The sequence below is a fragment of the Alligator mississippiensis genome, chromosome 14 (assembly GCF_030867095.1).
Source record: "Alligator mississippiensis isolate rAllMis1 chromosome 14, rAllMis1, whole genome shotgun sequence".
In the NCBI taxonomy this organism is placed as follows: Eukaryota; Metazoa; Chordata; order Crocodylia; family Alligatoridae; genus Alligator; species Alligator mississippiensis.
The window spans coordinates 45,692,374-45,715,225 of NC_081837.1; the positions used below are offsets into that span (position 1 = coordinate 45,692,374).

General features: G+C 40.1%; 2 protein-coding genes across 3 annotated transcripts in view; one reads left to right on the top strand and one right to left on the bottom strand.

Annotated features, from left to right (window-relative positions):
- Positions 1-16,868, top strand: part of SYCP1 (synaptonemal complex protein 1) — a 34,362-nt gene extending 17,494 nt beyond the window's left edge. Inside the window, exons 17-32 of one of the 2 annotated variants that reach the window (XM_059717106.1) lie at positions 947-1,050; positions 2,732-2,849; positions 3,089-3,159; positions 5,421-5,502; positions 6,512-6,574; positions 7,101-7,163; positions 9,018-9,080; positions 9,336-9,452; positions 11,792-11,902; positions 13,102-13,194; positions 14,021-14,095; positions 14,605-14,664; positions 14,776-14,949; positions 15,151-15,294; positions 15,925-16,011; positions 16,098-16,868. In XM_059717106.1, the coding sequence (XP_059573089.1) occupies positions 947-1,050; positions 2,732-2,849; positions 3,089-3,159; positions 5,421-5,502; positions 6,512-6,574; positions 7,101-7,163; positions 9,018-9,080; positions 9,336-9,452; positions 11,792-11,902; positions 13,102-13,194; positions 14,021-14,095; positions 14,605-14,664; positions 14,776-14,949; positions 15,151-15,294; positions 15,925-16,011; positions 16,098-16,241 (1,569 nt within the window). In that variant the 3' untranslated portion in view covers positions 16,242-16,868. The remainder of the gene's footprint in view (positions 1-946; positions 1,051-2,731; positions 2,850-3,088; positions 3,160-5,420; positions 5,503-6,511; positions 6,575-7,100; positions 7,164-9,017; positions 9,081-9,335; positions 9,453-11,791; positions 11,903-13,101; positions 13,195-14,020; positions 14,096-14,604; positions 14,665-14,775; positions 14,950-15,150; positions 15,295-15,924; positions 16,012-16,097) is intronic. The other variant, XM_059717107.1, reaches the window with a different exon arrangement.
- On the bottom strand, positions 16,856-22,852 carry LOC106737889 (uncharacterized). The gene is made up of 3 exons (XM_014610976.3): positions 21,001-22,852; positions 19,763-19,927; positions 16,856-18,738 (listed from the first exon to the last, which is right to left on the bottom strand). Exons 1-3 carry the CDS (start codon positions 21,587-21,589, stop codon positions 18,440-18,442), a joined length of 1,053 nt encoding a protein of 350 aa, XP_014466462.2. The 5' UTR covers positions 21,590-22,852; the 3' UTR covers positions 16,856-18,439.

The window sequence follows — 22,852 nt, forward strand, 5'->3', positions numbered from 1 at the left end:
TTCAGGACCTGAGGACCAAGAGCCAGAGTCTGTTTTTCTTATTGGACATCTACATGGAATTAGGTACCCCAGTACAATTCATTTTCACCCTGCTTAAGCCCCTGGAAATCTGTTAATCCATTAATGGCAACACACCATCCTCTTAACCTAAAGACTGAGTCACAAGCATTAAGAAGCGGGGGCAGGGACTCTGCAGGCATGGGCTTAATACTTACAGTATACAGAGGTTGGTAATAGGGGTATTACTTACATGCGCCTCCTGCTGTAATTCATTAGGAAAGACAGCACCGGGAGTAGGTTGGTATTTGGCTCCCCCTGCTGGAATTTACGGGGAATTGCACACGGCACTCAATTGGTTTGAAAGCCCGGTGCGTGCAAACACAAACACGATGCGCCAAAATAAACAAGTTTTACAACGTTAATGAGGATTAAACTCTATGGTGTGTACAAGTACCCCATTTATCGCTTCCAAACCAACAACTTCAGATTCACTGGTATATCTTCCTGCGGTAGTATCTTTTTTTGGTTGTTGTTTACTGGTCTGTCCTCCACAGGGACAAGGCACCTGGAAGAAAGTACATTGTTTCTCTTTATTCTTTGGGTACAGTAGGGGCTCCTTTCCCACTCCCTTCCTTTGACTGTGCATTGAGAATCAAGACGATTAATTATAGAAAGCTTGGTAGTTATCACTGAAGTTGTTCTAAAAAGCCGATTTGCAACAATCTTACAGCCTTGTTAATTCATCTGGGTGCAGGGAAGAGGTCCAGCTTATCTATATGCAAGGTTAACATTTTATAGCAGTGTTCTGTAGATATAATTTAGCTAATTTATAGCATGTCAACAGTGTTATTTTACTATAAGGTTTTGTTTGTCTGCTCCATTTTGGGCAGTTTTCAGAAGCTGTCAGCTATAAATGTATGTCCACTCATGTTATATTTTTCTGCAGAAAAAAATACTTGATTTAGAAGCACAGTTAAGTGGTGCTGTTGAAAATGACCAAAAATATTTAAAAGAGATTGCAGCACTGAATGCAGAGCTTGAGAAAGAGATGTATGTATTTTTAAATACAGTATTAGCTTTACACTCTGATTTGTGGGTATTATACATAAAAGTTGTTTCTTGTTCTAATATACATTTAAAATCATGCATGATCTATTTTCTAATAAATATATGTATTAAGATACCGTCAAGCTAAACACTTAGGGACACAATATTATGTGGGTTTATTTAACATTTATTTTGCTAAATAAACTAAATTGTACCCTAGAGCAGTCAGTGTTTATCTCGCATTGTAAGCTGTTGCTCTGGCAGCTCAGCAGCAAAGGGAAAGTATTACAGCTGAAAGGAGTTTGTCTCCAAGACAGACCACAGAAAACAGCACTGATGCAATTCCTGCAAAATATACTGTAATAAATAACAGTTTTGCATTCTGTGTAAAGGAAATCAAGATGGTATTATTGCTGACAATGCAACCCTTACTCCTGGTTCTCAAATTTTCCATTCAATTATGGAAAAAGCTGAGTAAACACTCGTTCTCCTCTTTTCTCTGTATCATTGTTGCTCTGTTTGCCTAATCTCTATTAAGAGATTTAAACCATATTCATTAATAATAAGTTAATCATTTTAATTAAATTAGATTTATTTAAAGTTTCCACTTATGAGGAGTGGGGATTTTTAATTTAACTTGCATTTAATTTAACTAAGTTGTTATTGTTTGTGTTATCACGGATGTCCCAGATCGGCGATTCTTCTTTTAAGGGTGCCGTGCAATATTAACACTGTTAGGCATGCAAACACCTACACCTGTTTCCTAAGATAAACTCAAAGTTTTCAAATAGGTCAGAATATCTTTGACACTATTAATTCCTATTGTGATTTTTCTGAGTTCTTTGCAACAGAAGTATTGATCTGTTCTTTTCTTTTTCTGTAGTAAAAAAACCAAGTAAAACTAAGGTCTGGCACTTTCTGAGGGATGTTGTGAGTCTGATGAGGGGTGCCTCTAGTCTAATGAGATTGAAAACCCTTGGCTACAGAAAGCGGCATGTCTTAACCACATCAGCCCAATGAGCTGCCTGCACTGAGGATGGAGCTTTGACCTTGATAGCCACTGAGAAATAGCTGTAAAATGAGCATCAAATCAGAATGCAGATGTTTGCAGAACCAAGAAATAGGTGTAGGATGGTAGATCAGTAACCAGTTAGCCTGTGATCTTAATGGATGAGGCAGGTCCATTTCAAAATACAGTATAAGGAGCCCAAACATATGTTAGTCATAAATCAGATACAACAGAGAAGAAAAATAAAATAATGACGTGAGAGAGAGATTTTTATTTGCATTTCCTTGTCTCGGGCCAGTTTATGCTGGAAAAGGCTTTCAGTTTCAGGAATACTGGTAGATCTTTACTGGAATAGCTATATTAGCAAGCCCTCCTACAGCTTCTCAGAAGAATGCCTTTGCCTATACAGCTTATGTCATTTTCTCAACGGAAACAAGTTTTGTTGCTAAACGCACTCTTACACTGGCGTAAATGGATCTCACCAGGGCTTTTTGACGGTACAGAAATGATCACCAAAAATCCCATCCTTAACAGATTTTGCGGGAAAAACAGTTGCTAGTGTAGATGTGGTCTCACTCAATGTGGAAGTTCAAAGAGCTTTGTTATAAATTAGTTTTAGATGGAATGTTGAAATGCAAAGCCCTTATTTCTCTGATTTCCCAAATATTTTAATAGGCTAAAGAATAAGCAACTAAACATGGACTGCAATAAAAGTTTTTTAGAAAAAGAACAAATAGCACAAGAGAAAAGGGATGTAATTACAGAGCTGAAGAAGCTTCAAGAAGACCATAAGGCAAGCTCTAATCTTATACGTGGTTTTGGATGATGATTTATGCCAAGTGAAACGTGGGAAACCAGATGACATTAAAATATGATGTTGACAGCTTTTATTGTGCCTGTAAATTTTGAAACCAGGTTTTTTACTTTAAGATATAAAAGGCATCATTAACTAAAGGAAAGTGAATGTACTACTTGAACCCCATTCTGTCAGTATATTTTATTCAAATAATAACAACATACATCTTTGTTTAGGATAACAAAAAGAAGGAACACCAGACTGAGGAAATAATAAAAAACCTGGAAGAAACAAACAGTATGCTAAGGCAAGCACTAACAAGTATCTTCTATATAAGTAACATACTCTCAGAAAACATTTTTACTAATTTAGAGTTAGATATTAGTTGTTTTCTTAACCAATAATATATTTATTGTTTTCTGTAACTTTGGATTAATATTATTTTCAGGCTGCATATTTATGTAATAGTCTTTATTTATGCTTAAGCTGCTTTTGCATTGCTTTTGATGTTATTAACACTCATTTCGCGGGGTTCCTCTTGGGCTGGATGTGAATCCACCTCTGGCAGCGGCATAGGGGCTAACACAGCCCTAGCTCGTTCTCTCCCCCACCCCTTACTGACATGTGTCCCTAGTAGGACTCCACACTTTGGATTTCAGCAGAAGGTTCCATCCCTGCTTGCCCCGTTCCCAAATTCCCAGCCTCTTCAGGAGCACCGTGGACTGGATGAAACAGCTCTGTAGGCTGTATCTTTGACACCCCTGCATTAGACTAGGAGACAGATGCATTAGAGTACTGTAGATGGATTGAAATTTATCTTCCTGGAAGGAAGGAAAGGAATCCTTTTGTAAATCTGTAGTAAAATAGGTACAGATCAAAAGTGAAATTCTGGGCTATAGTGCTGCATGACTCATGATGTTAGCTGTAGAGGAGAGCGGTACCGTAGAATCATAGAATAGAAGGACCAGAAAGGACCTGTAAGATCTTCAAGTCCGGTCCCCTGCCATGGGCAGCAGGTAACTGGGCTCAAATGAGCTAACTAGGTGCTTGTCCAGTCTCCTCTTGAATACCTCCAGGGATGGCGACTGCACCACCTCTCCTGGGAATGTGTTTCAGATTCTAGGTACCCTTACAGAAAATAATTTTTTCCTTATGTCTAGCCTAAATTTTTCCTCAACTAGCCTGTGCCCATTGGTCCTTGTCCTCCCATGGGGTGCCTTTCTGAATATTTGCTCCCCTAGATCTTGGTGCCCCCCTCTGACCTACCTGTAGGTGGCTATCAAGTCACCTCTCAGTCTTGTGTTACTCAGACTGAACAAACCGAGTTCCCGGAGTCTCTCCTCGTGGGGCTTATCCTCCAGGCCCCTGATCATAAGGGTGGCCCTTCTCTGTACCCTTTCAAGCTTATCCACATCCTTCTTGAAGTGTGGTGCCTATAACTTGACAGTACGCCAGCTGTGGTCTCACCAATGCCCGATAGAGGGGGAGGAGCACCTGTCGGCATCTATTGGCTACACACTGGCTGGTGTGCGCCAGGGTTCTGCTGGTGACTTTATCGCACTATTGGCTCGTATTCATCCTCTGGTTGATTGTTACCCCCAGGTCCCTTTCAGACGCGGTGTCAGCCAGTGGACCACCACTCATTGGATAGTTGTGGTGAAGGTTCTTCCTTCCCAGATGAAGGACCCAGCACTTGTCCCTATTGAACCTCATCTGACTGCGCTCAGCCCACAGGGCCAGTCTGTCAAGGTCATCCGGGATCCCTACCCTGTCCTCAGATGTGCCCGCATTTCCCCACAGATTGGTGTCACCCACAAACTTGATTATTGCGTTTCCCACTTCCTCATCCAAGTCATTGATAAAGATGTTAAAGAGCACAAGCCCAAGCACTGATCTCTGGGGGACACCACTGGAGATGGCCCTGCAGGATGAGGCCATCCCATTGAGTACAACTCTCTGGGATCGGCCTCTGAGCCAGTTGCCAACCCACCTCGCTGTAGACTGGTCTAGGCCAGTACCTTCCAACTTAATTGATAGCATCTTGTGGGAAACAGCATCAAAGGACTTGCTGAAGTCTAGTTAGATGATGTCAACCTCACGTCCCATGTCAGGCTGGTTAGTTACCTGGTCATAGAAGGATACCAGGTAAGTTAGGCATGACAGAGCCGTGCTGGTTTCTTCTTATTACCGCACCAGTTGTGACCTTGTGGCTGATGGCCTCCTTGATGATTTTTTCAAGGATTTTTCAAAGAAGTTAGCCGTGTTAGTCTGAAGGCAGGCAGAAGGCAGTCTATAAAGTACAAATCTATCCTAACTAAATCAGAGATACTAAGCATTCGTAAGCAGTGGCTTACCTCACTTACTTCATCAAATGCTATGAAGATTGCAAGAAGAAGAGCTAATAGAAAGCTGTCATAAAATGCAAGGGGTACAAAAGGAAAAAGGAGGGGGCAAGAAAGAAACGCTTCTAGCTATGAGCTAATGTAATATTTTTTAGCACTAATGAAAGAAATGTACACTTATAAATTAAATATTTACCAATGTTTTACTTATTAATTTGGTATTTAGAAAGGAACTGGAGTCTGCGAAGGAGAAAATGAAAAAGAAAAGTGAAGAGATTAAAAATAAACTGGATGAAAATGAAGAAAACGTATGGAATAAGTAATACTACAGCTTAATGAGAGCGCTGTTAATTGTAAATGTCAGAGCCAAAAAATATCCGTAGGAAACAGGAAAATGCAGGAGACTGGAAAATGGAAAGTTAGAAGGTGTATAGATAATATAAGAAATAATTCATATTACTGTTAAACTGTAAATGATTTGGCACTTAGTCACTTAAGAGGCTGTTTCTCTCTCCTTGAATGATAGCAGTGTAGAAATCAGTAGGGACGTACGAAACGGGCTGTATTCGATTCGGATTTGGCCCAAATTGGAGACGGCGATTTGATTAGTTGATTCAGATCGCTGTCCCCGATTCGATTCAGCCGAAGCTGAATCTTAAGATTCGATGCTGATCGAGAGAAACAGCGATTCGGCCACAGACACAGCTTTAAATGTTTTTTCTACATACCTCGAGGTACCAGGCACGGCTCGTGAATGCTGCAATGCTGGGGCAGATGGAGTGTCCCACAGGAGTGCGGGGGCCCCACCGTGTGCTTGGCAGTGAATCTGCTTCCGGGTCCGTCGGGAAGAGCACGGGGAGCCCTCGTCCCCGCACCCCCCTGGCTTGGCGATCGGCTGTGGGGGGACCCCTAGTGTTACCCCAGACCCAGGAGGCACCAGTCAGCAAGGGCGGGGGACAGGTGCGGGGAGAGGCTTCTTGTGCCACAGCCAGCCCCTCCGCCGCCCGACACCGCCACCTGGAGCCTGGGGCTGACCCCCCTCTCATGTCCCTGGCCCTGGCGTAAATTGCTTCTTTCCGGCCCAAATTGCTATCTCAGTTTGCACGTGTAGACGCTGTACCCGGGCGTAGTTGACTCTGGCTCAAACTGCCCTGGAATGTATTGCTTTAAATTATTTGCACGTGTATATGCATCCTGTGAGACAGACTAAGGATGCAAACATAGAAAAAAGGTGTGTGTGGGGAGAAACCTATAAAATCAGTCAGTCAAGGTTTATGTTCATATTTTAGCCAGATTTAAAAATCGATATATTTTCAGACTAGAAATATTGAAAGTGAAATTTCAAGAAAGGAAAAACAATTGAAGATGCTGGAAAATAAGGTATGACAATAAAATATTTTGTTGCGGACTACGGAGAACTACTATTCCTTTTTAAAGATATAACTGCAATATCTCACATCCAATTTGCAAACAGAAAAGAGGTGATATTACCTCTTTCCCAATGGCACTGCCCTGCTACTTCTACACTTTCTGGCAATAGATTAAGAAAATCGTGATAGGCTTTATTGCTTAAAACCGTTTCAGCAAAGCTCATAAGCGCATGTTTAAATACTATCTGTTTCAGTGGAATTTGATGCATGGTTTAAGTGAACATAAGCTTAAGCATTTTGCTGACTAGGATTTGCATATATGCTTAAATGTTCTTTTCTGAATTGGGAGCATTCATATTTAGACTGTAATATAATGAGTGTATTCATATATTTAAATTTAACAATATGCTTAAGTATTTTGCTAAATTGAGGCCTAAAAAATACATGCAACTGTACCTATGATATCAAATAAATTAACAAACTTCAAACAGGATTTAAAATATTTTAATTATTTTTGTTCAAATTCTCTCTTTTAGTTTAATAACTTAAAGAAACAGCTTGAAAATAAAACTAAGTGCAATGAAGAGCTTCAGCAGGAGGTATGTACAGTTGTTAGAAGGGGCAGAAACATAAAATTTAGGGCGTGTGTCAATATTGTTGTTTTATTTCTAGTAGAACTGTAAACTGGTGTGAAGTCTTTAAAGGTAGGTTTGAGATTTTTTCCTGTAATTTTCTTGGAAAAGTGGGGCTGGAAGGGACCTCGGGAAGTCATCTAGTACAACCCCCGCTGCTCAGTGCCAAAACATTCTAGTCAGGTGTCTGTCTAACCTGCTCTTGAAAACTTCCAAGGATCGAGATTCCACAACCTCTCTAGGTAGCTTGTTCCAATGCTTAGCCACCCTTATAGAAAGCTCTTTCTAATATCCAACCTAAATTTCCCCTGCTGCAGTTCAAGATTGTTGATCCTAGACCTGTGCCCTATGGCCACAGAAAATAGTTTTATCTCCATCCTCTTTATGACTACCCTTCAGGTGTTTTGAAGACTGTTACCAAATCCCCCACTCCCCCACAGTCTTCTCCAAACTGAAAAAAACAAGTTATTTCAGCCTTTCCTCATAAGTCATGTTTCCCAGGCATCCAGTTATTTTGGTCACTCTCTGCCAGACGCTTCCTCTGTCTGCATCTTTCTGGAAGTGAAGGCCCCTAAACTGGATACCGTACTTAAAATGAGGCCTCAGCAGTGCCAAATAGAGAGGACCGTTTCTCTAGTTTATCAGGGTCATTCTGAATCCTAACCCAATCCCCCAGAGTGTTTGCAGCTCCATCCAACTTGGTGTCATCAGCACTTTTACAAAGCATTAATAAAAACATTAAACAATACTGGATGCAAGACGGATCCCTGTGGAACCCTACTCAGCACCTCTTCCCAAGCAGACACCAAGCCATTGACAACTACTCGGGGAGCACTATAAGTCAACCTTCAGTATCTGTATTCACCTTCCGTACTTTTATGAGGGGAGGGTGAGCAGGGACAGTACCTACCACCAAATTCCCAATTATGGAGTTTTGCTGGGCATACATGTCAGCAGCAGAGAGGGGCAAGTAACAGCTGCATTAACCCCCATGCTGCTGGTCCCCCTGCTGCCACCACCAACCCTGGATCCAGCACATGAGAAGCAGGTGAGTTTGACACATCTGTTTTAAGTAAACATTTGAGTGATGTCAGTTATCAATCAGTAAAAGAATTAAAAATCTGAATCCAGAATGTCTGTTTGTGGGTTAGAAGCCCTGGGAATGATCTTTTTCAGCAAATCACAAGGATGCCCCTCTCTTTGTCACACGAGGATTTACCTCCTTACGGGAAAACAGCCTAAAACTTGGTTAATTCTTTGTCCATTTCCACAGAGCCTGCCTACCACCGTATCAGTTTTGGCCCTCCGGAGATGCCCTTGAAGTATAGCCTGGGACTGTATTCATTTTTTCTTATATGCTCCACAGGACAGAAATGAGAGATTATGTGGTTCTGTCTTTTGTGCCTCAGGATGCCTGTGTAAACCACATGCAGAGGTTTACACATGGTCCAGAAAGGATAAGAACTGTTGTTAAGGTTCTTGACTGCTCCTGCTGCATGGAAGACACCTCTAGCCTCAAAGGCATTTTTTGAGACCTGGATTGTAAGCGTAAACATTTTTTCAAAAGTAGGATCAGTCTTTTCCCTAATTTTGCTGCAAAGACGTTATTGCACAATATGCAATGCCCCCCACCCCCCTGCAAAGAAGCCCAAACCCAACAAAACCCCAACCCTTTAAAGTGAGAGCCAAAGATTCTATTGCCTTGGCCCAGTTTGCTTTATGTGTTCTAACCTTAGTTGAGAAGGCAACAAAGCAGTAGGTTAATAAAAACATGCAGAGGTGAAAATGCATAACGCTTAGTCTTCATTTTGATTTTAACAGAATAAGATGTTGAAAAAGAAAATAGCAGCAGAAAGTAAGCAATCCAGTATGTATGAAGGAAAGGTAGGTGTACATTAAATCTTTTTGATAAAAGCAATAGGGACGGATGTTAAGGGTTTAGTGCTTTTTCTAAATTCCATTTAAATGGATAAGATTCCCTGCAGCCTTAAAGTTTAACCAGTGATTCTCAGCAAGGGTGCCATTCAACATTAGTGCTGTTAGGTGTGCACATTTCATAAGATAAACCATTTAAGGAGATTGTCTGCCTATTTATTTATCCTTTAATGGACAAGATAAATAATTTTGTATTGTTAAAAGGTGAAGAAGTTACAGTTAGAGCTGGAAAATATAAATTGTCAATATAAGGAAACAGTTGACGGCTATCAAAAAGACCTCGAAGCAAAAAAAGCCACCGAAGAAAAACTTCTGGAAGAAGTAAGTGTTCCTAAATATTGCTACGATTTTGAATAATTTTTTTCTCCACTAGATAATGTACTTATTTTATTAGGTTCAATAGGGCCAAATCCTAAACCCCATTATGTGAGTAGTCCCATTTATATTAAGGGAACTGCTTGTGTGTATGAGAACCATTTGTGAGTAAAGCTTTTTATAGTTGAGTCTCAGTGGGCGTGTCTACACGTCGTCTTATGGTGACATAGCGGTGTACTACATCACCATTTGGCACGCTATGGTGATGTAGCAATCACACGGGTCTACATGTAATCGCCAACTATGTTGCCATAGCAGCATGCTGCCTGGCTATACCGCGCTGCTGTGGCGACTGCGCCACCTGTATGCTACAGTACAGGCAGTTACTGAGCTGTGTTTTAGTACTTCTGCCAAGGAAGATTCCTGCAGCCAGATCTATTGACAGTTCACAACCAAAAGTTCCAGTGATTTTTGAACTGGGGGCATATACAAGCTCAGATTCCAAACACCTCTCTGCTCCCAAAAGATCTTAGTCTAATACAGGGATGAGCAAGATGCGTCCTTCAGAATTATGTCATCCAGTCCATTGGGCTCCCCCTGGGTCCATAAGTTCTTGGCGGCAGGGGAGTGGTGGCAGTATTAACCGAGGCAGCTCCTGGGGCTGCAGGAATTAATGTTGTCACTGCCTGTCCTTCCACCAAACTCACACCTGTGGGGAGCCCTGCAGACCAGACAGCTCCGCATGATGTGGCTCTGCATGCCAGATCAGGCTAATATATGCCTTCCTTCCCCACCCCACCTCTTTGCGTGCCTCAGTATATCCAGCATTCGGAAGAAACCAAGACAACATTCAGAATGAGTCTTGAGAAAAGCATCGATTCATAGATTCATAGACATTAGGGCTGGAAGGGACCTTGAAGGATCGTCCGGTCCAGCCCCCTGCCCCAGGGGTAGGAAGTCAGCAGGGATCATAGGATCCCAGCAAGATCAACATCCAAATGTCTCTTGAAGGCGTTCAAAGCAGGTGTTTGAACCACCTCTGGCGGCAGGCTATTCCAGACCTTGGGGGCTCGGACAGTAAAGAAGTTCTTCCTTATGTCCAGCCTGAAATGGTCATGGAGGAGTTTGTGACCGTTTGACCTCGTCATCTCTTGGGGCGCTCTGGTGAACGGATGTTCCCCCAGATCCTGGTGAGCACCCCTGATAAACTTACAGGTGGCCACCAGATCACCCCTGAGCCTGCGCTTTTCCAGGCTGAAGAGTCCCACGGCTCTTCAGGTAGGCCGGGCAGTTTCAGCCTACAGACCGGGTGAACCTGTCCAGTATAACAGTCGTGTCAGATCTGATGTCTCAGAATGAGACCCAGGTTCTGTATCTGGACCCCGTATTCCTATACCTGCCTGCCTGGGTGTTGGCTGGATGATGGTTACAGAGAACCCAAGCATGAGATCCAGGTAACTAAGCTCAAAGATCATTAGCTCTCGTAGAGTAAATTACTGTTTTAGGGACCTCCACCTGGATTTTGTATCTAATTTTAGGCATCTAAGTTTGAAAAGTGTTCTGCTTTATTCTACATGAAGCGATAATTTTAAATGTAAAGCCATATAAAAAGACTTAGTTGCACAAGTTAGTTATTTTCTGATTATAAGCAGCAGACAAATAAAATAAGGAAAGAAACATTTTAAAAAGTAATATGATTTTGAAGTATGTTTCACATTTTCACAAAGAAGCCGTGTATCTCTTAATTTCCATTCAGCATATTTAATATTACAAAAATGGAGTTTGCATTCCGTCAGTACATTGATAATTATTGGAACAGTTTCATCATTTATTTAAACTGTTTGTTTAAATAAATATTTGTCTTATTTGATGAAAGACTGAAATGAACACATTCCATGCAGGAAGAGCACACACCAGCTGCTGCAGCTTCCTTAGCCCGACTAAGGGTTTTTGAACCCGAAAGCTTGCTTAATAACTATTCTCCAACCATTTGGGTTGGTCTAATAAAAGATATCAAATTCACCCAAGCAACTTGTCTGCCTATGTCCTTAGACCAACACGGCTACAACCTACACCCCTGTAAAATGAACACAGTAACTCCGTTGGTAAAAAGCAGCACTTCTGTCACGTTTTCTTAGTGTGTAATTTATTATTTGTTCTGACAATCTAGTACTTTACCTGGGTTTCCATTAGACCAAACAGATTTCCTTTCTGTGCTGAAACTAACAGCTTGTTTCCAAGGCACACAGAATATTCTGTTATGAAGTACATCTGTAGAAAAGGGGTTTTATGAGCATACTACTCTCATTGCTTGCAGTTTAGAAGATAAACTGTGTTATTAATAGGTAGAAAAGCTGAGGTTATTAGCTGATGAAGCAGTGACAATGCAGAAAGAATCTGATATTCGGTGTCAGCACAAGATAGCTGAAATGGTAGCACTTATGGAAAAGCACAAGGTAACGAGATTTTTTGTTTTACATTGTATGACCCCCGTGCCTGGAGTCAGTAAACATTGTGCCAACCTAGAATGTCAGGAACTAGGAAGCCTGGCTTTATAAAGGGTTTAGATCAATGAAACACGTACACTGGTGTATTCAGCAGTATGCTAGTGTAAAAAACTAGTGGACATACGATATAAAACTAAACTGGAATAACTCCATGGAGTCCAGTGTAGGGTTACCCAGAAAGACTTGGAGGAAAACCCTCACAGTGCAAATTACACTGTTTTATTTTTGTCTGTCCCCAGCATAGTTGTTTGCTGAATGCAAACAGCCTAGTCCTCGTTTCCCTGGGCAGTGGCGAGGCACCGTAACGGCGTCTGCTGTCCTGGACTGTTATACATTTGCCTGTGTCTGGTCCTGGTATAATTTACATTGTGCACAGCTCCATTGAAAAATCTCACCAATCTTCTGTGACCTAGGAAAAGCCAGCTGAAGATATGCTCAGTTTTTAACATCTAACAAGAAGCTCACCCCCAGTGACAATATCTGATTTTTCCAAGATCCAACTTCAAAATACACAACATAAATTATAACACTAACTGTAATAGCAGCATCTGGCAACTTCACATACTGTTATAGGGAAGATGTAAAGGAGATGTCCCCATTTTGCAGATGTTTTTGTAACTGTAAATTTTGGGATGTCACATTTTCTGCAGAACAGAACATGGATATTAGGAGGTAACCTGAATTTTGAACGTTCCGTGTCCGTTCTAAGAGACGGATGTTGAAAGGATTTTCTGATATTTGCCATCTGACATTTGATTGCAGATTCCATCTTTTGGTGTTAATGTTGGCCTTCTCTCCTAACGACCCTATTTCTTAGTGGCCTTGAACTGTTTAAATAAGATAATTTAATGACGTTTCCTTGCCATTCTTCTTTAGTAGATATTTTCACAAATACAGCTTGCTGCAGTGTGACCAGCCTTTGCACACAGGTACATTTGATTCCTTAATGTGGAAAGGGACCCTTAGTAAATAGTACTGTACAGCTGATGTGCGAGAGGTGTCTATTGGAGGAAAGATGGGTCTCTCTGAAGCTTGAAAGTAGCTTTATCTTTGCTTTGCAACATCTGAACAAAAAGGAAATCCTAGATAGTTTTAAAGCATAATTTTTATTTATTTCATATATTCATATGACCGCCTCTTTCATACAGCACCAGTACGATAAAATGGTCCAAGAAAAAGACACAGAATTAAAATGCTTTAAGACAAAAGAACAAGAACAAACATCAACCAAAAAAACTTTGGTAAGATCTGTATTTTTAAAAATGAATAACTACAGAGAAAAGAAAAGGAGCAGTCGCTACCCTGGCACAGGATCACAAATAATAGCTTTTCTGTTTTTGTGAACAATTGGTTTTTTTCTCTGTTGTAGGCATGTACATTTTGGGGGTGGTACGTTTAGGTCAGCCCCCTAACTTCTGTGTAGCGTACTTGCTTATTGTTGTTTTTCATATTGTAGTTATAATACACAGTGTTTCAAATGAAATTTGAGTAAGGTAAATATTTTCACCTCTGTCTGGTTAGGTGACACCTCTTCCATAGAATAAATGATCTACTTTTCCATGTTTCTGTTAAAATATTATATTAAGAGAAAAAAAAAGGCTTGGCTTGAACAGAATTGGACACATCATTCAATACATTTCTTAGTAGTACTTGGTTTCCTAAAAAACAACTAACTTTCAGGCCAGGGCTGCACTACCTTTACTGTCTTCCTGTCTCTGAGTAGCCTCATGCTGAGGAAGCTGTAAGAGTAGCTGCCACTTCAGAAGTGGCCGAGAGTATACTTCTACTTCCTCATCTGCCTGAAACTCAGTAAGTGACCCTTGTGATGTTTTCCTTTCAACAGGAGTTGTTTGCAAGTATTTCTGTAGAAGGAGAATGACCCACTTGACATATTAATAGTGAATATTCATGTGCTTCAGATAGGTAACTCTATTAGCTCACTGTATTATAGGACTATGAGTGACTGTGTCTGGCGGTACCCAGTACCCTTATTTTAAATGTGTGTAGATATGTAAATATGACAATGAAATCATTTATATGGCTAATTTACAAGCTAACTATTTTTAGGAACATGAACTATCCTGTGTGAAAAGTGAACTAGCATCTCTTAAGAAACAGCTTCAAGTGGAGATTGAAGAAAAGGTACATCTTACGGCATTCTGTTCTGTATTTCCCGATTTGACCTTGCAGCTATAGCAGTTAATGCAATGGAAGAGATTTAGGTTGCTTCTTGCTTTCTTATTCTCTTTGCTTTTAAGTGCTGTGTGTTACTCATTAGTGGGCAGTGAAGCAGAGGTGCCAAAAGACTCTAGAACAGAGGTGGTCAACCCACAGCCCACAGACCAGAATCTAGCATCCCAAGGGCCAAAAACCTGGCAGCAGGAGAACAATGGCAGTGCCTGAAATAAACTTGTCACTATGTAAATCAAAAACAGGATGCTGATTAAAAGTGTGCTATGTGGGTTCAATAACAGATCTACGGAAAAAGCTATAAGCAAGAAAAGCATATGCAAATTCCTGTTTCTACATTTTAATTGTCTTCTGAGTTTTGACTAAAATCTGGATGGATCTCGATCCAAATATTTATTTATGACTGAATGCTGAACATGCACGCCGTAGAACATTTACTATTACGTAACTCTTTTTAATAGGAGAAGCTTGCAAAAGAAGCAAAAGAAAATGTGGTTCCTGAAAAAGAAAAAAAGCACAAGGTATTTTTTATTTTGAGTCTATAAATTAATTTGGAATGTATATTCATAGTCATATTACGCAATACAATTTAAGTTTCACGCTAAATGTTTTTAATTTATTAATATTTTTAGAAAACACAAGCTTCCCTTTTGGAGCCTCCTAAAAGCAGCTTAAATCTTGACTCAGCTCATTCAAAAAAAACTTCCACCCACAATTTCACACCTGCTAATATGAACATTTTGGAAAACAAAGAGATATTATCTGCCACACCAGCTAAAAGTCTTTTGGGAACTCCATCATTAAAGGTTTGTTACTTATGGAACAGTAACCTAGATATTTTTACAGTGTGTTTATTTATTTAATTAATTTACTTTTCACGTTGTTAAAGGGCCCATGCTGCCATAATTATTTCTAGAAATATTTTAAATTTTTGTTAATTATAATTTAATTTAAATTTTGTTGAGCATAATTTAAATTTAACATTTAAATATTTTATTTTCCCTTAGACATATACTGTGAAGACTCCCCCAAAATATAAGTTGCAAGGAGAAGGCCCAAGCCCACTGTTAGAAGGAGGCCTGAAGAAAAAGAGAAAAGTGGTTTTAGAGCTGGATACGCAGTCAGATAGCTCAGAACACAATGACCTCTTGGTAAAATTTTGAAAACTAAGCAGCACCTAGTGTTATTCTGTGCATTCTTTGTTGTACGGGAAACTATATGCATAGTAGATAGGATACCATATACCATACCTAATACAAATATAAGTGCATGTGTTTTATGGGAATGTAATGACAATATTTGGAATTGTCACTCTGTATCGGTGGGGGCCATCTTTTTGGCAGGCAAGCCACGAATCAGCCCTGCACCCTCCAATGTCTTTCCCCCGTTCTGCCTTCTGCTCCCCGCCCTGTGCTCCCAACCCAATCTCCTGCTTTGTTTTCTGCTGCCTGTTCTCTGCCGCTGTGCTGCCTGCAACCCTCCCTGATCTCCTGTGTGCTGCACAGAGGCTGCCTGTGTCATTTGTGACATGTGGCTACCCATGTCTGAAGTGTACATAACTAAAAACCCTAGAATATGATCTGAGCAGCATTCTACAGAAACAACATACATAATCATTACAGTTGTACTAAACTAATTTCCCTGACGATTTTGACAGCATTTTGTTTTACTAGTGAGGAGGCTCCTTGGTAATATTTTAAACATTTTTATTAGACAATAACAGTGACAGAAACCCAGTATATTTTATTGCATCAGTGATTAACTTTTTTCCTTAACTTAAGAGCATGGTCGCTGAGGAACAAATGTTCAAAAAACTATATAAAGATTACCCTCAAGCTTCCCGCTTACATGGCATGACACCAAAAAAGGTATGCTTTTAGCTTTACTTCAAATCAAAATAAATTGCTTGACATATTTCAACAAAATCAATTGATTGCTTTGCTTTTATTCTTAGGTATCAACCCCGTCAACCCTAAAATCTCCTGGGTCTGCACTGAAACTTGCAGCTATAAGGAAAATGCGAGAGGCTGGATGGACTGCAGTTTCTAAAGTGGATAGGAAAAAAAAAATGAAAGAAGCTGAAAAACTCTTTGCCTGAAATTTAAAATTGAGCAATATCCTAGGATTATTCCGTTCATATAAACCTTACAGTAGAAACTGATTAATCCTACACAATTAATACCTTGCCCTTGGCTTTCATGTAATTTTGTATGACCACAATTGTCCCCCAAAGACTTTCCACAAGGCCAAAATTAGACAAGCCCAGAGGGAATATGGCTTGCTTTGTTTGTTTTGAAAATTAACAAAACCAAAAATAGGAGTTGTTCAGAGACATTTAAATAAACTCGGGTTTTATTTGTTTAATGTTTACTTTCCCTTTTCAGCAGACTATCCATAAAAGGTTTTGTTTCATGATGTTTGAGATTGTTGAAATGCCTCAATTTTATTCAGCATTTTATTTTAACACAAATCTTACTTTTAGTGGTTTTCTATATAGTACACACACACACGTATCCCGCTGAACCATTTTTTCGTGTAGCAGGTTTGTTTGCAATTGTACGTGTTTCAGCATTTTGAACATTTAGCTTTTAACAAATACCGAGTTAGATCTTATTACTTTTGCTTTCCTGGAGCTTAGCTTTATGCCAGATACGATATGTACATTTATTTTTTTTCAGACTAATGAAATCTGAAAGCTGCATGCTCAATAAACAGTTGATCAGAAGTTTGAGACTTTGGACTAAATGCTTACAAGATACTATGCGATGAGCTCATATAGCACCAAAACAGTCTTTAAACATGCTATTCGTGCTCTGGTAACATGGAACTGTGGAAAGTATTAGGGAATAATAGCTTCTTTACTTAAAGCGTTGGCTTTCCTTTACTGAATTTGCTGAGTACCGCAACGTACGTTGTTTAGTTTTTAATTCATCCTAGGTTCTCGAAAATAATACCGTCAGAGCCCAAAATAAAATTTAGGAAACTTACAGATAATCTCTGTGACACGTAAGCATCAAGAGCAATAAACATCTTGGGGTGAAACTCTGGCAAGTCAGTGGTAACACCCCTATTCACTTCATTAACACCTAGATTTCATTCTTTGTTTAGAAGGTACATTACTCCTGAGGCTGAAAACTTTGGTTATGGTGCATTTCCTATTAATCAGTAAAGCTAAATTTCATCGTTTTAGTGCTTCGAGTTGAAGCAGATAAAGATTTAAACAGAATGGTTTTTAAAAGATGTACAGATTACCTGCTGAACTTTGTGAATAGAATGTAATGGGTTCCCAGTTTCTGAGCGACTGGATGGTGCACAGAAAAAGCGTCCTTGGGTATAGCGCGCCGCTACGGTGATCAAGCTGGGAAATCTAAGCATGCACCGTCTGCGGGGCTCAGTAAATCGCCCATAGCGCTCTGTGCTTTAGTACCACCAAAAGGAAGTCCTAAAGCATGGCACTGTAGCAATGTCACCATATGGCGACATGTAGACAGACCCAGCATGTGTTTTAGTCTAGTTTACAGCATGTGTTTTGAACAGATATATTAAAAGGCAAAGCACAGAACTACTTAAACTTCTCTGGATTCCAAGGAACAGTGCCTTCCCAGAGATTATTTGCACAGGTCTGTTTAACCTTTCCCAAAAACATTAGATCTTATTTTAGACTAGCGTACATCAGCTGTCGCTCAAAAAATCAATTCCTATCCTTCAGTCAACTCTGGTACTGCAACTGATACAGGTTTTCAAGAGAAAGGGAACATCAGCAGGCTGATGGGAGTTCGTTCACCCATTACTGACTCCAACTGTGCCAGGATTTCATTTATGGGTCCAAGCGTCTTGTTGCTTGCTACTGCATTCCAAGACAGCCAGCTCCTAGTTTTGAGTGCCTCTGCTGTTAACATTTTCAACCAAAGCAATAGCCAAACTTGGGTATTTGGAAGCTTTAGCCTTAATCAATATCCTAGGTACGGAATTGAATATAATCGCTGATCATTTCATATATACCCCAGTTAAAAGTGCAATACATTTCATACTTTTGCTTCACTGAGGTTAAGAATTAAAACCCATGCCTATCCCACCCTATTAATTCATGTTTCTGTTGTACCACCTGTAATACCAGGAATCAGAGCGCTTGCCTGCAGAGTTACTTGCCTTAATTTCCTGTTGCAAGTAAGACTTCACATGAGAAACTGATGCCATCCTCAAGATAGACAGAGCATCTCTTACATAACAGAATATGTGCAAGTAGTGTTATATTGATAGAAATATTGGGCATGAAACTGAAGCCATGATCACACATTACAATGCTATTAGAGGGTTTAAATTATAATCTGAGAATGTGTGCTGTGTATTAGGCACAATGTCACTACATTGTGAGTCTTGTGGTAGTGACTGAAAAGTTTCAAAGTTATAGGAAAGGTCTTTTTCATCAAGTGAAAATTCAAGTTTGAACTGCCCAGATCTGGAACCAAAAGGTAAATAATCAGCTTGAACCTCATCATTGTCCAAAGCTGTCACGTTGGGGTTGTAAATTCTTGGTGCATCATACAATCCTCCTGATATCACCAGTGTGTCATCTGGAGTGGTGTATATGTCACCTGCAAAATGTCAGAAGTATTATTTAACATTATTATAGGGAGATTTGTGGTAAATCAAAAGGCTAAAATCTTCACTATGCAACAAGGTATTTATCCTATGCGTGTGTACTTCTGTGGACTACATGCATCTATTAAAGTCAAAATTAAAATACAAACAACATTGTATTCCAGGCGCTAATCTAGATGGCGTAGAATGCAAATGAAAAACGAATGAATTCATTATTTTATCATCTGTGTGTTCTTCAGGTAGTACACATTTTCTATTTCTAACAAACATATTTTTTATAAAATAACACACGTACGAGGAGTAGTTCCATGGAGCAGTGAAAGTGTGCCAAATTCTTATGGGCGAATGCCATTTAAAAAGAGGGCAACAGCAATTGTAAAATTTCCCTGAACATTTTTGCATGTATTAAAAGAGGACATTTTCTCATTCAAGGCAGGATAAAAGATCATTCAGATGCATCACCTTAATCGTTTTGTGTCATGAATTGCCGTCCACACACCCTTTCAGTAATCCAAAACAAGGGACTATAATAAATGTAAAATATTCGCACTGCTTTGTGGAAACTTTCAATTTTCAAAAGCACCTCAGCAAGTTAGGTACCAAGCTACCTTTGAAAAATCTGACTCAGATATTTAGAGATGTTTGCTGCTGTTCATTCAACATAGTTTAATTATAATACGCAAGGACAGTAACAAGCCCCATACAAGATACTGATCAAATTGTTCCCATTCCAAAAACTTGTCTTTCTAATTGTCCACTTCAGTTTTCATAATGAAAGAAGACATGTGATTGTGATTCCTGCCTACAGGGTTACAGCACAGATGTAAATCAGCCTAGCTCCTACACGGCTTTACTGTGGCAGAAGATACAGCCCCTAAATTGTTATGTAGTGTTTACGTATGCTGTAGATTCTTCCGCTAAGTTTGGTGCATTTCTATACTGAAGGAAGCGATTCTGTTACTACGCCTAGTTCTCGGTGTGTAGGTCTGAACACGTATGTTTGCATTTCATACAAACCTGTTTCAGAAGAGATGTCATGCAGTGGACGGTGGGAATACTGCGCTTTTCTCTTCCTGTACTTAAGAAAGCTATGCATGATAATGACAAGAACAGCAAATACAAAAGTGCTGCTGAAACCAATGCTGAGAATGTCCTCTGAATTCTTTAGATGAAATCCTTCTGCTAAAATAAAATTTAGAAAATTTTCCTTAATTTCATAACAAAAACAAAGCTCACTCTTTCCATTTCATTAAAGCAGCACGGAAGGTGTTCATGAGCTAGCTGTAAGGACAGATCAAGAATCTAATTTCTCCATTGAAAAAAAATGTTTTAAAATGAGGGCCCTAACTACCTTTATATTAAAGGACAGCTCAACAACAACACACCCAAACCACTGTTCAAATAAGTAAAATCTTCTACCAGAGTCTGATCATTCTGTTACTACAATTGTTGTTTCCTTGTAAGTGGTGTTTCAGTTTGGGTTTGAACTTGCCAGGTTTACAGGTTGAATATACAACATATGGGCAACATGTATAAAACCTGGGTGTGTAAATGTAGACCATTAAATCCATAGATGATTTTCAGCAGGGTTGAGGGCCAGGTCTGTTGCTTTTATAGGAAACAGGAGCTGAGGCGGGCCAGTCCCTGTGGTAGTCAGGTCACTTTGACTCGAGGGTCAAAAACAGATTTACCATATTTACCCAAATCTGGCACTGATATTTGAACAATTTTGGCTGAGATATACATCTGCCTTTAGTATATTGCCAGCGTAGATCTCCAGTCATTCTTTCTGCCTAGGTCTGCCTTTTCATTTGTAGCCTAATCTACTGGTCCGTTTCTGTCCCTGCTTCCTTCTCTTGTTTTATTTTTTATGTCATTTTAAAACTTTTGCTTTCTGTTTCGTACACAGTTTTCTTTGCCTTCCAGGAAGACTCCCCCTCTTGTCCTCATCTCTATCATCTTCTATTCAACAACATGTTATAGGCTGACTGAGGAGTCCAATGGAGTCTATTACATCTGAGCTGAGTGCCGAGGGAGCAGACAAGAGGAATGCGAGTTGATGGGCTGTTCCCAGGACCTGCAGATCTGGCGGGGAAGGTGAGCACCTTTCAGGACACTGTCTAAGTCTTGGCATGGTTGCAGGGAGACACTTGCTGTGTTTTGTGCCTTATCTCCTATACTCTGTCCTTTACTCGAGTCAGGTGCTGCAAGTAGGGAGATATTGCTTTAAAAAAAAAAAATCAAATAATACCTACTTGAAACCTGGGTTGTAGGAACTGAATCCAAAGCTTCACTGACATTTTGAGAATCAGCTGTAGGATGCGGAGCTTCTGGTTTCAGTGCTGTTGCCGATGTTATGGGATTAGACTCTCCACTGGTTGTATGCTTTGTAAAGTTCTTAAATGGCACGAGGGTAGATGACAGTGCAGTGACAGAACTATATCTGGCAGTAGTTTCTGACAGTCCGGTGATGTCTGCATTAGTGGGATAAGGGAAGCTTTGTGCAAAGTGTGATGAAGGTCTTAAAGTAGATACACTAGTGACTGTGGTCACAGCAGTATCCCAGCTTGTTCTTGCTGTCTGCGGTGTGGTTCTATGAACTCTTTTATCTGTAGTGGTGGCTGTTTCATTGCTTCTGGAAAAGACTGTATGTTCACTTTCATGGAGGGTCTCTGCTTGCATGGTGTCATTCTCTGGGGAAGAATGATTTGTAGCCTGACCAGAAAACATCACCACTGTGAGACAAGTCAAAAGGAGCCCAAAATACAGAAGCTGTGTTCTGCCCATCGCAGGTTCTCTCTCCTCCTGTCCAGCTGGGGACTGAGCCTGCTGTGTGCAATACATAAACAAAGCACGAAGATAAACTGCACAGCTCAGTGTGGTAGTTCTGGCCTAGTTCCTACAGGTGTTTCACAGAAGGGCTGCGGAGACCCCTGGGCTTCGGTATACATACACTGTGATGCTCAGAAAAGTTAAACACAAATTAACTAGAGGTGAGAATTTAAAGCATATGAAGCCCCAATAGAGACACTCACATTCAGAAGTAAAGTAGCTTGGGTTCCTTTGATTAAGCTAACTGAAGCAAATAAAGACATGTTTACCTGTGAACGAGAGCAACCACAGGAGTGTAATGTACTTTAACCGGTGAGTTTTGCCTCTTTAGTTAATTTGGTAATTCCTGTGTAGACATGCTCTTAGACTGAAGAAAGTGAAGGGCAGTGGGTGCTGCAGATTTGTGCCTGGCCTTCTTGCCATTGTCGAGTTCTCCTCAACTGCAGCTGACAATCAGGCATATTATTTACATTAACTGGTTTATTTGATAAAAATATTGATCGTCCTCACAGATGCTGATTTGCCAGGACATGCTCCTACCTCTTGAAGCTCTTGACATACCCATTTTTTAGCTTGGATTTCAGAACCAAAGTTTCTTCACAAATTATTTTCCCTAGGGCCAGTCTAATTTCAGATTTGCACCGAAACAATAAAGTTGCGACTTGAAAATGATTTAGTTAAATTAGCGTCAGTCTACGAGCGTATCAGCCTTTAGACGCTTCTCGTAGATGTACAATTATCTGTTATGCTGCTGCTCATTCTAGTTGTAACTAAACCTGTGCTGCAGTAGAAGAGTTGTGATGCTTGTCAGCACCGTTCCCCGGCTAGGGCAGACCGAGTGGTCACAACAAGTAATTTATTCATCAGCTGGTGCTTATTGGCCTGGGAGACCATTACAGTTTTCTTAGTCTTGCTTGAACTTATTTGACAAATCATTTCAATGAATAATAGTGTATAGAAGGCGCGTGAGAAGCTCTTCACAAGGACTCGGTATCCAGCACTGGAGCCGAGTTAGTTTCGGCTGCACAACTGGGTCAAGCGGTATATTCCGCGCCTGACAGAGTTATATTAATCCAGTCTCGGGTTTCTAGTGCAAATACTTGTATTTGTTAATCCAAAACTAGCTTTCTAAACATTCGCCACCATCTCTGCTTGTTAACTTGTTTGCTATATTTGCAGGAAACAGAACAGGGAGAATTAAACACAATTTAAGTGAAATCAGTTACAGATGTGAACAAATATTAATTGAGGACTGTTTGCCCGTTCTACTGGTTA

What these genes read in the sequence shown, in the direction of transcription:
- LOC106737889 (XM_014610976.3), bottom strand. Translation starts at nt 21,589, where the DNA reads ATGTATTGCACACAGCAGGCTCAGTCCCCAGCTGGACAGGAGGAGAGA. An exon ending in TCCTACAACCCAGGTTTCAA is followed by an intron (nt 19,928 to 21,000) that starts GTAGGTATTATT and finishes ATTTTATTTTAG; the next exon opens with CAGAAGGATTTCATCTAAAG. An exon ending in TGACATCTCTTCTGAAACAG is followed by an intron (nt 18,739 to 19,762) that starts GTTTGTATGAAA and finishes GACATTTTGCAG; the next exon opens with GTGACATATACACCACTCCA.